We start from the raw sequence: 12025 nt of genomic DNA, 5'->3' as shown, positions 1-12025 counted from the left end.
GCGAAAGGCAGTGCTTACTGCTCTATGCCACAAACCCAGGCTGTGGTGAGAACTTCCACTTACAGTCAGGGGACTGTTGTCCATGTTTTTAAACATAATCAGTGGGTTAGTAAGACCATTTGTGGGGAGCAGTTGGCTTGGCAGCAGATGATTCAGCTATGATGGATTCTTGCATTGCAAAGTGAAAATAGCTGAAGAGCTGCTGCTGATAGATCTGTCTGCAAGTTGAAACAAATGGATTAACGTCACTGCCTAGCTGCTCTGTTTCAGATCCTCATGCTATGTTCCCTCTGGGTGCACTTCTGTAGCCAGAGAGAATGGGGGGACAGTCTAAGCATCCAGTCTGTGTTACACAAACTTCATGGCGTAGCAGTTTGAAATGCTAGCAGGATTTCCTCAGCCTTTCATCCTTCTTTGACAACTTAAGGTCAGTGTGTATGAGACTCTTACATGAAACTGTTAAAAAGTCAAGGATGAGGCCTTAGAAACCAAGGTCCTCTCTGTTGGTCTTAAGTATTAAAAGTTTAAGACACATTTTGTAACATTAGGTGTTTCCGCCAGTGTCCAGAGACAGAATTTCCCCTTCCCACCCTGTTGTGGAAGGTCCCAAAGAGCTGTCACCAGCCAGAGACTGCTGCACTTAACTGGTGCAGTGTATAGTTTGCAATGAAAGGTGTAATTTAAATGTAAAATATTTGTGTTTTCTATCACCGATTCTAATCCATCACCTAAGAGCAGCTGAGGTTGAGAGAGAGGCCTTAATCCCACAGATTACTGGGGATAGTAGGGGTAAACCTCTCTTCTCTCAAAATCTCACACATGCGTCTACCCTAAATGGAATTAGGATTAATAGAGTTTAAGGCTGAAGGGACCAATATGATCATGTAGTCTGATCTCCTATAATTACAGTCCAAAGGAAACTCACCCATGATTTCTCCTTGAAGGCAATGACTTCTGTTTGAGCTGGACCGTATTTTGGAAAGATATCCAGTCATGAATTAAATCCTGCAAGTGATGGAGAAACCATCATATCTGTAGGTAAATTGTTTTCATGGTTAATTACTCTCTCAGTTAAAAATGTACAAAATGTGAGGACGTAGATTCCTCATAAACAGAATCTCTTTAATTAAACTTCTTGATCTGTTTATACCTAAACCAAGTTTAAAGCTTGAAATGCTTTCTTATGCTGATTTTTTTTTAATTTAATGCTTTCTTAATATTTTTAAGAATAATACAAATGAAAACAACCAAACAGATCTACAAAAGAAAGAGATGTTTTTATTTAATCTACAATGAACTATAGAAAGGAAATGGCCAGAAATGTTATAAATACCTCAGCCAAATTGACAGGGACATATACTGGCTATCAAAAATAAGGAAACTACAACTGGTCAAAAATTTTCAACATCTGAATTGTTAGGGAGAAATAAATTCTTCAAAATTAGAATTTTGGCAGCACATAAAAATAGAGTTTTGCACATTTTTCCTGTTTTTATAAATTAGCTATAGAGCTATTATTTTTTTAAAAAATTGATTTGGAGGGGGAACTTTTTGCAAAATGTTATTTTTCTGACTTTTTTACCACTTCCAAAGAAGTGTCTTATTTACTGATCCAGATTCACTACTCATGCAAGCAGATCCAGCTCAAATAATTCTCCCAAAGTTGCTCTTGTGGTTGGTTTGGATCATTGTGTGTAGGGGCAGTTAGCATCTTTCAGGCTTAAAAGTCACAATATACACAGGCACACCAAACAAACCACAATCCTCAACTTGTGTAAATTGCTTTTGCTCAGTCGAAGTCAATGGAATCATGATCATTTGCATCAGCCGAGGGTCTGGCTTAGTGAATTCAGAGCTGAACCCTAGAGTGTCAGTGAACTGCACTGACTAGGTCTCCCATAAACTCCAGAATCTGAAGTTTGAGTAAAAGACTCATTGCAAAAATGTGGATCCCCTTTTAAAATGGGCCCCCTGGCCAGAAGGGAGGTTTTCAGGTGGGAATTGTGATGCTGGGATGTTCCAGCAGATGGCAACAGGTTCCTAATGTGAGCTATATTAGTAAGGTAGATTGGATCTCTTTCTTTTCTTTCCAGAAATAAACATTGCGTAACCATTTTGACTGGGGTTTGTATTTCCAGGAGTCCAGTATAAGAGGCCTCAGAGGAGTTGTCCTTATACTATCCTTTACTGCAACACCAGCTGAGGAGTTCTGGTGTATGGGGGACACATCCTTCAATGAAGGAAGTTCCCAGTTCTGTGACACATGTACTTTTGGTCTGGACACTGGAGAATATGCCTTAGAGAACAACCTTGTTTTGCCCTGGAGAAATGGATTGGCTAACTTAATAGCCCTTTTCCATTTCTAATATATTTCGATGAAGGTACTAACTATAAATTGCAGGCTAAGTGAGGTTTTTATAGCAAAAAAAAAATCTATTGTAATTGGTAGTGCACATTGTAATTGCTTATTGATTTTAGCTGCTGGATCTCACATTGTTAAACTGGTCAAGCAGCAGAAACCTCATAAATAAACACCGCTTTTAAGTTAACAAATGTTACATTTGAGGCACACACTGTTGGTTCCTAACAAAATCAACATTTTGCTAAAAAGATAAACAGTACTTGCATAAGGACTTGTTTTGATTAGCTGTTTCCCTTCTTAGTTGTTGAATTAAAAATTAAAATGTCTATGTGAACCTCTAGGAGAGAAAGTTAATCTCCCCAACAGTGTCTTATGTGGAAATTTGTACTTTGCCTTTATCGTGGGCGTGTGTTTGTAGAATGATTCTTTTAAACTGTGAGGTAAGTCCTCACCAAGTGTAAATCAATTTAACTTCATTGATTTTGATGCAGCTATACAGATTTATTCCAGCTGAAGATCAGGCCCGTTCTCTTTACTATATTTGTGTATACACTTTCTTGTTACAGACATATTAAGATGGAAGACCAGCGAATTAGGAGGCATGTTCCACAGGAATGCTGCTACCTGGCCAGCAGCTGTGGGTGCCAAAGCTTTGGTGGCATGATAAGATCGCCAATGATGGGCCAAAAATGAAAATCCAGCCAGACCAGCTTAAAGACCTAGCGAGTGATTGATCCAGGTGTGGTTTGATCTGCAAGGAGGCTATGTCCATCTGAGATTGGCTATGATGCTGGTGATGTCTTCCTCTTTGCTAATTGTTATTGTAATGTGATTATTTTGTCATGCACAATAAAATATGTTCAAGAAATAAAATAAAAGGGCAATACAACTTAATATGCAATTACCAGCCATGACATAAAGCATGGGGTTTCCCAGAAACCCACCTTCCCTAACATCATGACATCAGCATCATCAGCTGAAAGGAAATCACAACGAAAATATAGATCTTCTTCGCGCCTATGCAAATGTCATGCATCATCTAGAGAATGGTTTCATTCCCTACTTCCCCTCTTGCAATGAATCATTTTGAAAGAAGTTAATTAGACGCTAATACTGTCTCTTGGCTCACACTAACCAGATCCCTGGTGAAAAATGTTATACCACAAGGTAAAATAGTACTGTAGCTTATTTACTGCAGGGCACTGTGCTGTATCCCTTGTGATTTGGTAACAGGCCAGCGTCCTGAGTCGCTTTGGCCTTGCCATGAGCGTTTGGTGCTTGGCAAAAGCTGGGTGTACATCAATCCTCTGGCATTTGGTAAGAAAAGACTGATAGGCATTCCTGATACTGGAGTATTGCTGCTAAGATCTTGAGTTTGGGAGACTACATGATGCCACCAAACTTTACTAATGGAGCAGTGGCATGCACTCATGGCATATTGCATGAACTCTTGCCACTTGGTACCATGTGATAATAGTTTGAATCCTTGGCAATATGACACATAGTAATGGAATTTCAAGAATTTGTAGTATGGGGTAATAATCTTTGGCACTTAGTAACATGGCACTTGGGTGGACGCTTGGTACCAATGGGGTGGTGATGAGGAGGAGTGGTGGATATGTAGCGTTAAATAATACAGAACTCAGAGGCTGGGTTTATTTTTATTATTTATGGTGTGCTACCTGTCCAGTCTGTGCTACCAGACATTGACAAGAGAGTTTAGACACAAACAGGATCCAGTGGGCAAACTGATGTGCAAATTTTAAACCTCTCCCCAAGCGTAGTATATTCTATAAATGCTGGGGGGACCACAAAAAGATGTATCAGGGAAACGGCAGTTTTAGGGACTGAAGAGATGGAGATTCTTTGGGAAATAAGCGAGGGAGAGCCACGTCCCTGGAAGTTTAACTGTGAGAATGGGCATTAGGGTTAATTTATGGCTTGATCCTGTGCCTTTTGATGTCAATGGGAGCAGGATGAGGCCTTTAACTGGAATGTTTGGAAGGGGGCGAGGGTGCACGGCACCCTTCTAGTCTGTCAGCAGTAGTAGGTTTTCTCCCCAACCACAGGAATAACTGTCAGTGAAACAATCAGAAAACCAAGCATCCAAGACCAGAAGGTACCACTAGAGCTCATCCAGTTTGCCCTCCTGCTTATCACAGGCGACTACCACCTCATGCCCCCCCCCAACAAGCCCCCAAGCCAGAATTTGCCCAAAGTATTACACTGCTCAGGCAACAAAGCTATTAGATGTCATCTGCAGAGAAGAGGAGGGCTCAAGGTGCAAACAAAGCCATATACCCAGATGAGGGGCATTAGCGCTGTGATGTAGAGCCACAAAAAGTTCTGGTAATTACAACATCCTATTATTCCTATTCCTACTTGGGTACTGTGGGTACCCTCTTATTTTAGTTTATTTATTTACTTATCACACAATAGTTCTCAAGTGCCACAATTTCACACTTTACAGAGCATCAGCTATTGCAATAGGGCCTCCCTGTCCCAAAGAGCTAATGAGCTGCATAAGACATGACAAGACAAAGCATAGAGCAGCTGTATAGAAAAGGGAGGGTGTGGGTGAATAGAGATGGGGAAAGGAGGGATTGCTTGATGAGGTGTAGCTTAAGGGGGAGCTTTGAAGGCGGCAAGAGAAATATTTTTAGCAAATGGTAATGCAGCTCACTGGAAAGAAATAGCTATTAATACTTAGCTCTTAGAATAGGACAGAGAATCCATTTATTGGCTGGGAAACCATCAAGGCTGCAATTTCCAATAGGAGTAACTGATTCAGGGTGTCTCCAGTTTTGGGCACTCCCCACCCTCCAAGACACCTCGGGGCCTGATTCTTCAGAGGTGCTAGGGACTTGCAGCTCCAACTCAATTCAATGGGAGCAACATTAAATATGGAGATTGAGAGCCTAACTTTAGGCATCTATGGCTGAAAACTTTGCCCATCAGTGGGAGGGGAAGGAGTTTCCTAGGCACCCATTCCCCGCCCCCCCCAAAAAATCAGCATGGAGTCAATCTTTTTGCCTTTATTAGGGATAAGGTGGGGCAGCTATCTCTGCAATGAATTAGGATGGGAGGATCCCAGCTCTTCAATGCATGGGGGTGCAGGGTGTAGGGGGGAGAGGGGTGGGAATCTTGTCTCTTCAGTGCATTCCAGAGGTGTGTGGAAAGGTTCTGGCTCTACATTGTATTGGGATGGGGGAAATCCCTTTACTTCAGTGCATTTGGGATGTGGGGGTCCATATCTGCATATGATTGAGGTGGTGGATCCCCTCTCTTCAGTGCATTCAGTGCTAGTGGTACCTTCTGGTCTTGGATGCTATGCCTCAGTTTCCCATAGTTTCATTGGGCGTGCATTCAGGGGAGAGACTTCCTTTACTCCGGGGTAGTTGAAAGGTGGACGATGGGCCAAATTAGGACCACCAGATGCTTTTGAATGGATCCTGACATCTTTTATTTACTTATTATCATTACTGAGTTTTTACTATTAATATTTTCTCTGGAGTCTTGACTTTGACCAAGAAATTTGCACCTTTGACCACCCTTGCTTTATTGCATTGCATTGGGGTGGAGGGATTACTCCTCTTCACTGCCCTGGGGTGCTCGTGGGGCTCCCCTATCCGCATTGCCTTGGGGAGGGGGTCCCTTTTCCATCGAGCTTTAGGGATGGGGAAGGTCCTTTCAGACCCTTTCAGGGCTGTGCACTGGAGGTCCCGAGTCCCTCCTCTCCGGTATGCGGGGTGAGGGGCGCCTGGCATCCCCTGCGGTGTGTCTGAGAGGAAGCCCGTCTCTGCAGGGTGCGGGGCGGGGGGTCCCCTCGCCTCTCTCGGGCTGAGTGCAGCGAGGGACTCCTTTGCCTGCCCAGCTGCCGGCGGAGGCGCCGGGCAGGGCGGTGAGGCGATCGGCGCAGGGATCCGCGCGGGGGGGGAGGGTGACGCGGTCCCAGAAGTAAGAGAGACACAAAAAAAGCCGCCGCCGCTCGGGGCGGGGGATCGGAACCGGCGTCGAACCGGAGTGGCGACACCGGGAGCGGGTCAGGGAGGAGCCGGGCGGAACCGGAGCAGCGAGCCGGGAGTGGGAGCGGAGCCCTCTACGGGCCGGGCCGGGGCCGCACAGACCGGCCGGAGACCCCGCTCCCCCGGACACCGGACCGGGCCCCCCGCCATAGGCCCGGAGGAGAGACCCCAGGGGGCCGCGCCACCCACCCGGGCCCGGGCTCCGGGGAGCGGCGGGGGGACCTGACCCGGGGACCCCCCCTCGCCCCGCAGGGGCCCTGAGAGCCGCGGGGCCTAGGGGGACATGGGCCCCGCTCTGCGCCCCCAGGAGGAGAGGCAGCCGCCGGCGCGGGGGGGCTGTGAGCCGCACCCCGGCACCCCCAGATAAGGGACACCGGCGTCCGGGGGGGCGCACCCCGAGAGAGTGACCGGCCGTGGCGCACCCCCTATAATCCCATAAGGGGGTTGTGTAGGCTACCCCATAGGGGAGGGTGTGTGTGGGCACCCCCCTAATCCATAGGTGGTTTGGGAGTGGAGCCCTGTCACCCCAGGGAAGGTAAATAGAGGCACAAATACCCTTGTGGGGCCCAGTTAGCAAAAGCGTTTCTTAAGCGCAAATCAGGATCGCCCCATAACCGCCCTTTCCCCGGCATTTAAAGGTTTGGACCCTCTGAGGATTTATCACGTTTGAAGACTTTTCTATTCCGTTTGGGAAATTTTTGCCTCTGGGAGAACTTGTGTGTGTGGCTGGATTATTATTTTTTTAAGAGTCCCTTTGATCTGGATATTTTGATTGACTGAGCGAAGGTGTTTTTGAACTGAATTTGCCTTCTGTGCCTGTCTCTTCTGGAGCAAGGCTGGAGCTCAAACATTGCTTTATATGTGGGGGGCAACATACGTGAGGAGATCCCTGCGAGAATAATAAAATGCAAATTGGATAAAAAGACGACTCCTTGCCCAGGGCTCCAATGAGTGGCACACACTCCACAATCACGGACAGGTTAGTATGAAACAGGATTTTGTTCAACAAAAAACCCGTTTTCCTACTCCAGAGTTGGTTACCTTCTTTTTGGATTTAGTGACAATGTGAAAAGTTGGGAGGGGTTGACAGGATCAGAAAAGTGGGAGTAGACTGATTTTGAAATCAGTAAATATTCCTGAGCAGTGGAGATTAACCCAACATTTAAAACAGCTAATCCATATTTGTAGGAATTAAGGGATCCTCTTTCAGTCTCAGAGCTAGAGGGTCAAAGTACCTAAGAAAATCAGGTAAAATTAAGGGTTGGGGCTTCCTGGTAAGGGGATGTGATTTAGGCTACAAATGCTTGATTGGATCAGCAAGTTGCAGTCATTCAGGGAAAGGTCACTTCAGGTGAAGACAGGATCCATACCTGATCCACAGGTATGTCTGCCCAGGTGTCTACTGTGTCACAGTGATGTTTTCCAATTGTCTGCTTCAGGTAACTTCTTCAGTCTCATGGCTGCTGTGTAAAACACCATTTTACTCTGGCAGTTTTTGTGCCTTTTCATCTTTATTGGGTTGTTAGTGACCGGGGTTAGAATGTTGCTCTCTGTTAGGAGAGATTTGTATGACATAAGAGCCATTGGATAATTCCACTCAAACTTTCCATATGTGTTTGAGACAGTAGCATGATGTGAAGGAAGGAGAGCATTTAAGTTGTATTTCCATTTCTAGGCAACCAGGAAAAAAGTCTTCTCTGAGGTTTTCAGACAAGATAATTTTAGTGCGTAGGTGTGTGTGTTTGGAAGTGGTAACATAAAATGATTGATAGAACTATGTGAGGTTTGGGCCTTATGTGATCTGTACATCAGTTTTGAAGCGGCTGAGGCAGGAGCATGACTCAGTTTCCAGTATCTGAGAGTAGCCTTGTAGATTCCAAAGGTGGGCAGAAGAGACACTGAACCTGATTCTCATGTACAAGAAGCCTTTTTGCGCTATTCTGGAAGTGTAAAGGGGCCTTAATGGGTGTTAAACTGCCTGAGTAGCATAAAGGGGCCTTGGTGTAAACAAGAATCAGGTCCACTATGTTCTGTTTATCATATTTTCAGAATATTGAGGAGTTGCAATTTTTGCAATACTCATTTTTTTTCTAGTGTGATGGGTGGGACTGTAGCTGCAATACTGTGAATGCTGGCTTGTTTTTCTTTTACAGAATATGTGCATTACACTGAATTGCATATTTGTATGAGTGCTGTAACATGCCATTTTCATACACAGCAGGGAGAGTTCTGTTATATATATTCAAAAGAAATGTGTTCCCTAAAACAACTTCAGAGATGGTAGGGATAACTAGGTACTGGAACTAGGGTTTCCATTATATACAGGGTTTACAGTTTGGTTCAATGGCTCTCAGCACCCCCACTTTTTAAAAAAAAAAAAAAAATTGTTCCAGCACCTCTGTAGGGACAATAAGCTCTTCACACTAAAAAAAGAGATTCAGTTCCAGCATGTGAAGGGGATACATGAAGGCAGGGAATTTGGTTGTTAATAAAACAAAAAAATATTTTCCATAATTGCATTAGAATGGCCAGTACAAAAACATAAGCACTTCCACTTCCTGCAGCTTTGTCATATCCCAGAGATGTTCGTGTGCAGTATTCAATTAAAAGCTTTGAATAAAAATATTAATGCTGGGAAAAGATGCTGGCTTGACAGCCCTGGAGACTAAGCTTTCTATCATGACGGAGACAGCATGGGCGATGGCAGGTGTGGGGAGGCTTGTCCTTTGCCTTGCCACTCTGCCTCACCTCTGACCTGTGGGAGCCCTTGATCTAATGGTGAGAGGGCAATTCAGTCTTCATGGCCCATTTGTTCCTTGGCTGAGACAGTTGACAAAGTGCCAGATGTGGTGATGTGTTCTCATCATGTGGACATCGGCTCACTAGGAATTGGAATGAGACCACGCATTCATTCATGTATGGCACCAAACACCCTCAAATAGTGATGTCTTTTTGGCCACCCCTGTCCTGGCAACCTAGCGGTGAAAGGCTCCCTGTCCCATAAGGTAAAGAAATTTATATTCCCTTTTTATATCTTGCTACTAATTGTGGGAATATAAAACAGGTGCAACTTAAGTGCAGGTCACTAGGCCTACAAAATATATCAAAGCATATTCCAGGTTTAAGTCTCTCGGGTTGCTAGTGATGTTTATTAGCCTGGCTCTTTCACTCTTTCATGGAGTGCCTTTTAAAACTTCAGACATCCACACGTGTGCCAATAGTAACATGAACATAGCAGGGTGGGCATTATGAGCCAACATCCTTCTTCGTTTGTGTTTATGGGCCTTTTGCATACTGATGGCTTCTTAAAAACCTATTAGGGAAAAGATCTACTGTCCATATGCATAATCTCCTTCACTCTCCCACCCCCAACTGACTTAGCAGTGACCACCTTGACCTTTATTTGTGATCTCTGATTGACGTTCTTTTTGTGCAGGGTTGCACCGGCTGTCGTGCTCACAGCTACTGCTGTTGATCTCATTTCTGGCACTAGTTTACAAGTTAGGACAAAGATAGGAATAGTCAGTTTCAGTGCTGCTCCAGTGACTACAGGCCAAATCACAAAAAACAGACAGCCCTCTCCTTTTGCTAATTGTTTCTGTTTAAGATACTTGGAGGAGTCTAGATATTCCTGCAACTGCATATGGGTTTGCTCAGGTATGCAATGCAGCCAATTTGTGTTGGCTCAGTTTGAGATGTCGGTCTCTCTCAAAATGCATCAAGCCATCAGCCCAGCTCTGTTTAATCAGAGGTGTGCTGCATCTTCAAGTTCTACTGTTATAGCCCATCGAAGTAGGATTGTTTCCTACGGGACACTTTCTAGCATATTTTCCCCCCAGTGTATAAATGTCTCAAGAAAACACTAGGTATTGAGTTAAATGAATTTATAACAAATTCTGAGACTGATCAGTGAGTTAAGACCTTATCTTCAAAGCTATCCTGAAATGAAGATGGAACTATCTGGGACATGTTAAGAATGAAGCCAGAGAATCTGTGCTATTGGACTACTGGAGAAGGGGGCAACTGAAAGAATCCTTGTGTCAAACAGTACTTGGGGAGAGAATTTTGGGGATTTAATGACTTAGAGTAGTGGTTTTCAAACTTTTTTTTTCTGGCGACCCAATTGAAGAAAATTGTTTGTTGCCCATGACCCAACAGAGCTGGAGATGAGGGGTTTGGGGTGTGGGAGGGGGTCAGGATGGTAAGGGCTGTGGGGTGGGGCTGGGAATGAGGGGTTCAGGGTCTGGGAGGGGGCTCTGGTTTGGGAGGGCTCAGGGCTGGGGATGAGGGTTGGGGTGCAGGAGGGGGTCAGGGCTCTGGGCTGGGGGTGCAGGCTCTGGAGTGGGACTTGGGATGAGAGGTTTGGGGTGCAGGAAGGGTCTCTGTTTAGGAGGGCTTAAGGCTGAAACAGGAGATTGCTGTGTGAGCTTACCTCAGGTGGCTCCTGGTCAGCAGCACAGCGTGGGTGCTAAGGCAGGCTTCCTGCCTGTCCTGGCACTGAGGACCACTTTGAGCCCCCGAAGCAGCCAGCAGCAGGTCCGGCTCCTAGGCGGAGGTATGCAAGCGGCTCCGCGTGTCTCTCACCTGCAGGCACTCGGAGGGGGGGCCCTCCCCGCTCCATAAGAGTGCAGAGCCCGTGCTTGGGGTGGCATCAGCATGCAGAGCCCTGTGGCCCCCTGCCTAGAAGCCAAATCTGCTGCTGGCCGCTTACAGGGCGCAGAGTGGTGTCAGAACTGGTAGGGACTAGCCCGCCTTAGCCAGGCAGCACCACCAGCAGGACTTCTAATGGCCGTCTCGGTGGTGCTGACCAGAGCTGCCGTGACCTAGTACCTTACATTCCACAACCCACTACTGGGTCATGACCCACAGTTTGAAAACCACTGACATAAAAACATGCAAAGAGTGTTCCAAGATAGATAGGGATAATGGAACCTTGTGCCCTAAATGACATCTCATGGTGTGGGAAGGATTCGTAAGCTTCAATACACCAAACAAGGCTTCCTTCCCCTTCCTCCCTTCCTCATTTGGGAGACTATTAAACAGCCTAGATTTTTCTCTCTTCGTGATTGATTCCTGCCAGCCGTTGGACTATATGAAACAATTTCCCTTCATCCTTGGTGTTCGCATCCTTCATCCTTGGAAATGATCATGCACCCTTCACTTAATTATCTCTTAACCAGGCTATGCATATTTAGCTCTTGTATTGCTTCCAGGCTTTCACTGTTTATTCAATTCCTTGCTAGTTGTCACAGTTTTGCTAGTACTGAATGGTTTTGGCTTGGTGATGTTCTGTTAGTGTTTCCAACTGTCAGGTCTGTCCTAGGCTAAGATTTGATGGTTACGCTGGCTTTAGACTTTGGCGTGTGTGTCGGGTTTCTTCCTTCTGTTGTTTCTGTCAGGGTTGCAGGCTGTTCCGAGTCCTTCTGACTCAAGCTAAAAGCCAGCAGGCTGGTTTTGGGTGTAGCTCTCTTGCCGTTTGTGGCAGGCGACACATGGCTGAGCGAGATAAGGGTTTTATTTTTCTTAGCAGGGACTGGGTTGAAACTCAGCAACTTGCAGACTGTGATTGGTCCCTTAATGATTATCAGAACCTTGTTGTAGCGTCTTATAATGCTGCAGAAATGTTTGTAGTAGTTTT

The 12025-nt window shown here is 45.5% G+C and overlaps 1 protein-coding gene across 6 annotated transcripts in view; it reads left to right on the top strand.

Annotated features, from left to right (window-relative positions):
* The first annotated feature begins 6873 nt into the window (after positions 1–6873).
* ARHGEF12 (Rho guanine nucleotide exchange factor 12) overlaps positions 6874–12025 on the top strand; it is a 92959-nt gene continuing 87807 nt past the window's right edge. For all 6 annotated transcript variants that reach the window (XM_050921933.1, XM_050921931.1, XM_050921930.1 and 3 more), the window contains exon 1: positions 6874–7366. Coding sequence is in view for 5 of the 6 variants with exons in the window: in XM_050921931.1 (XP_050777888.1) it covers positions 7335–7366 (32 nt within the window). In the remaining variant the exon portion in view is untranslated. The remainder of the gene's footprint in view (positions 7367–12025) is intronic.

This window comes from Gopherus flavomarginatus, chromosome 13 (assembly GCF_025201925.1).
Source record: "Gopherus flavomarginatus isolate rGopFla2 chromosome 13, rGopFla2.mat.asm, whole genome shotgun sequence".
NCBI lineage: Eukaryota > Metazoa > Chordata > Testudines > Testudinidae > Gopherus > Gopherus flavomarginatus.
Note: the sequence above shows the minus strand (reverse complement) of the source record. Positions and strands in the feature narration are given on the sequence as shown.